The sequence below is a fragment of the Gavialis gangeticus genome, unplaced genomic scaffold, assembly GCF_001723915.1.
Source record: "Gavialis gangeticus isolate Ggan-Ray unplaced genomic scaffold, GavGan_comp1, whole genome shotgun sequence".
Taxonomy (NCBI): Eukaryota; Metazoa; Chordata; order Crocodylia; family Gavialidae; genus Gavialis; species Gavialis gangeticus.
Window position 1 is genome coordinate 46,094,425 of NW_017729000.1, and position 2,421 is coordinate 46,096,845.

A 2,421-nucleotide genomic window follows, 5' to 3' on the forward strand; every position below is an offset into this window, starting at 1 on the left:
TGCACACTCAGCTTTTTAAGGGTTGTGTGGTATAACAAAAGAAGTGGTATAGATCCAGGTAGTGATAATATTGCAGAGATTTGTTTTTCTGTGTCCCTTACTCTTCCAGGAGCTCCACTTCCTTTGTGGGTTTGCACGCGCATTCCTGCCTAATAGCAATTGCTGCAACATTCAAATCCAGGTGATACATGAATAGGATGCAACTGGCTTACATTAGCAAGAGGATTAATATCCATTCTAGGAGGCTCCCCAGGACTTAATGAGGAACTTAATATTGAGTCCTGTGTAAAACATGCTACTTTTTTATTTCTTTAAAACAGTGCAAATAATAGATTTACAATAATCCTCCAAGAAGTCATTAGAAGATATAACAGCTAATGGCCTTTTTTCCCTTTGTGTAAAGAAGTGGTGTAAAACTCAGTGAGAAGTTTTGAAGAGGAGGAGCTTAATTTTACGCTGATTGTGTTGGGATCAGTGGTGCTGGGAGTTGTGCCAGCAGCTTGTGTTAAGACTATTTCTCAGAGTCCTGGCTATATTTCCTTGTCCTACTGCCTGCTGAAGAATCTTGTTTTTTTGCAGGTAAGTACAGAATAAGGTATCCTGGAAGTCCATTTCCTCCCAGATCAGAGTCTCTGTGTGGTACAAGCTGTATTGCCTCTCCAGAGCTGCTGCTTCTGTATCCAACTGTAGTCATAGTCTATGCTGAACAGGAACCTGGCATTGAGGAATTCTCTCTCAACATGGCACAGTAATCAAGGGGCTAACCATACTGGGATGTAATAATAGGAGTGCTGTATGTCAGTCACCAGAAGTGTTTTTTTTCATTCTAGCCAGCACTGGTGTGAAGCCTCACCTGGAGTACTGGCTCCAGTTTTGAAGCACTGACCTTAAAAATGAAATGGAAAAATTGAATAGAATCCAGAAAAGAAAAGCAAAATTACTAGAGATTTAGAAAGTATCATATACAAAAAAAAAAAGGTTGGAAGAATTACAATTATTTAGTTTGGAGAAGGGAAGATTTTATTTAAAGACTACTAGCTGGACAAGAAGCAGCCTTAGATATTATGAAGAATTATGTAGCAACGAAGGTGATGAAGCACTAGAACAGATTCTCAAAGAAAAGTTGTGGAATCTATCACTGGAAGTTTTATTTTTTTGTTTTTTTTAAGTGAAGTTAGACAAAACATTTGTTTAGAATAGTTTAGACATGGATGATCCTACTTGGGGGGGTGGGGAGTAAATGCGCTTCTGAAGTCCCCTGTTTTTCCAAAATTCTTTATGAGCAGCAGCAATTCCAATTCCTAAAGCAGCAGTTTTTGAGTCTGGTACTCATGTGTCAGAGCTCTGCTACTCAAAAGTCCTTTCAGGTGGGACTTATTTTACTGGTTATTCTGGTGCTATGTGCTATTTTAAACCAATGGAACTCCAGAGAAGTAGGAAGCGAACCTTTGGATTTTAGGTATTTATGTACTATATGCTTTCCCCTCCTGATGTAAGGTATTTTCTGCTCCCGCCCCCTCTACCCAGCAGAGGGCTGGGATTCCCAAAGGGAGGTGCTGCCCTTATTGCTGTAATAAAAGCCCCTCCAGTCCCACTGACAAGGCTGGTAATTGAAAACATATGTAAAAAGAATCCATCTTTGTGAAACATCAGTTTCTTGGCAGGTTGTTTGGGGAATGCTGGTTCCAGCTTTTTCTGAACACAGGAACTGTGGGCTCATGTTCCAGTGCCAACTGTGCAGCTAAGTTCCTTCACAGTAGGTTAGGGCAGAGAGAGAGCTTTGGTCCTCTCATTGGATCTCATTCTTTACCTGATCAAACGTGATGTCCTGGCCATGAGCTCAAAGGGAAGGTTTGTAATCCCTCTGGCAGAGAATGAATCTGCTGATTCCATTAGCAGAGGTCTTAGATTGGATTGGACACCTGTGACCCAGATCACGTCTCTTAAGTGTATTTTGAAGGGATCTTCTTTGATCCCTTCTGAGTTGAATGTAAATTACACTCTACTGCTCTATTGATAGTGCTGGAGGACATTGCATTATCAGTTCCATTCCTATTCATTTTTGAAAGTGAAGCCAGTAGTATTTTAGAGCAGAATATAGATTGCCTTCTCTTTCCAAAACCAGGACTGTTTTGGACAATATTGTTGGTAGCTTTATAACTAGCATGAGGCTTACATAAAACCAACTTTGTGTGAAGTAGCTCTTTTTGGTTTTGCATCTTCTACTCTGCAGGCCCTTGCTTTGTGACTCAGGTATTTTCCTTAGTTCCCCTTTTCTTCTCACTCCTTTCCCAATCTTTCCTCCTTTTAAAAAATGCCTATCTTTAATTCTCTGGATTTTACATTCTTTGATAAGGTCTCTGCTGTTCTTGTCCCTTCTCAAATACCCTTAAATTTCTAGCTGCAAATATTGTCATGACC

At 40.1% G+C, this 2,421-nt stretch overlaps 2 protein-coding genes across 2 annotated transcripts in view; one reads left to right on the forward strand and one right to left on the reverse strand.

Moving 5' to 3' along the window:
- DIAPH1 (diaphanous related formin 1) overlaps positions 1–2,421 on the forward strand; it is a 196,575-nt gene that overhangs the window by 111,053 nt on the left and 83,101 nt on the right.
- Positions 822–2,421, reverse strand: part of LOC109289731 (protocadherin alpha-11-like) — a 7,984-nt gene continuing 6,384 nt past the window's right edge. The window contains 1 exon segment of the mRNA XM_019505930.1: positions 822–886. Within this exon segment, the coding sequence (XP_019361475.1) occupies positions 822–886 (65 nt within the window).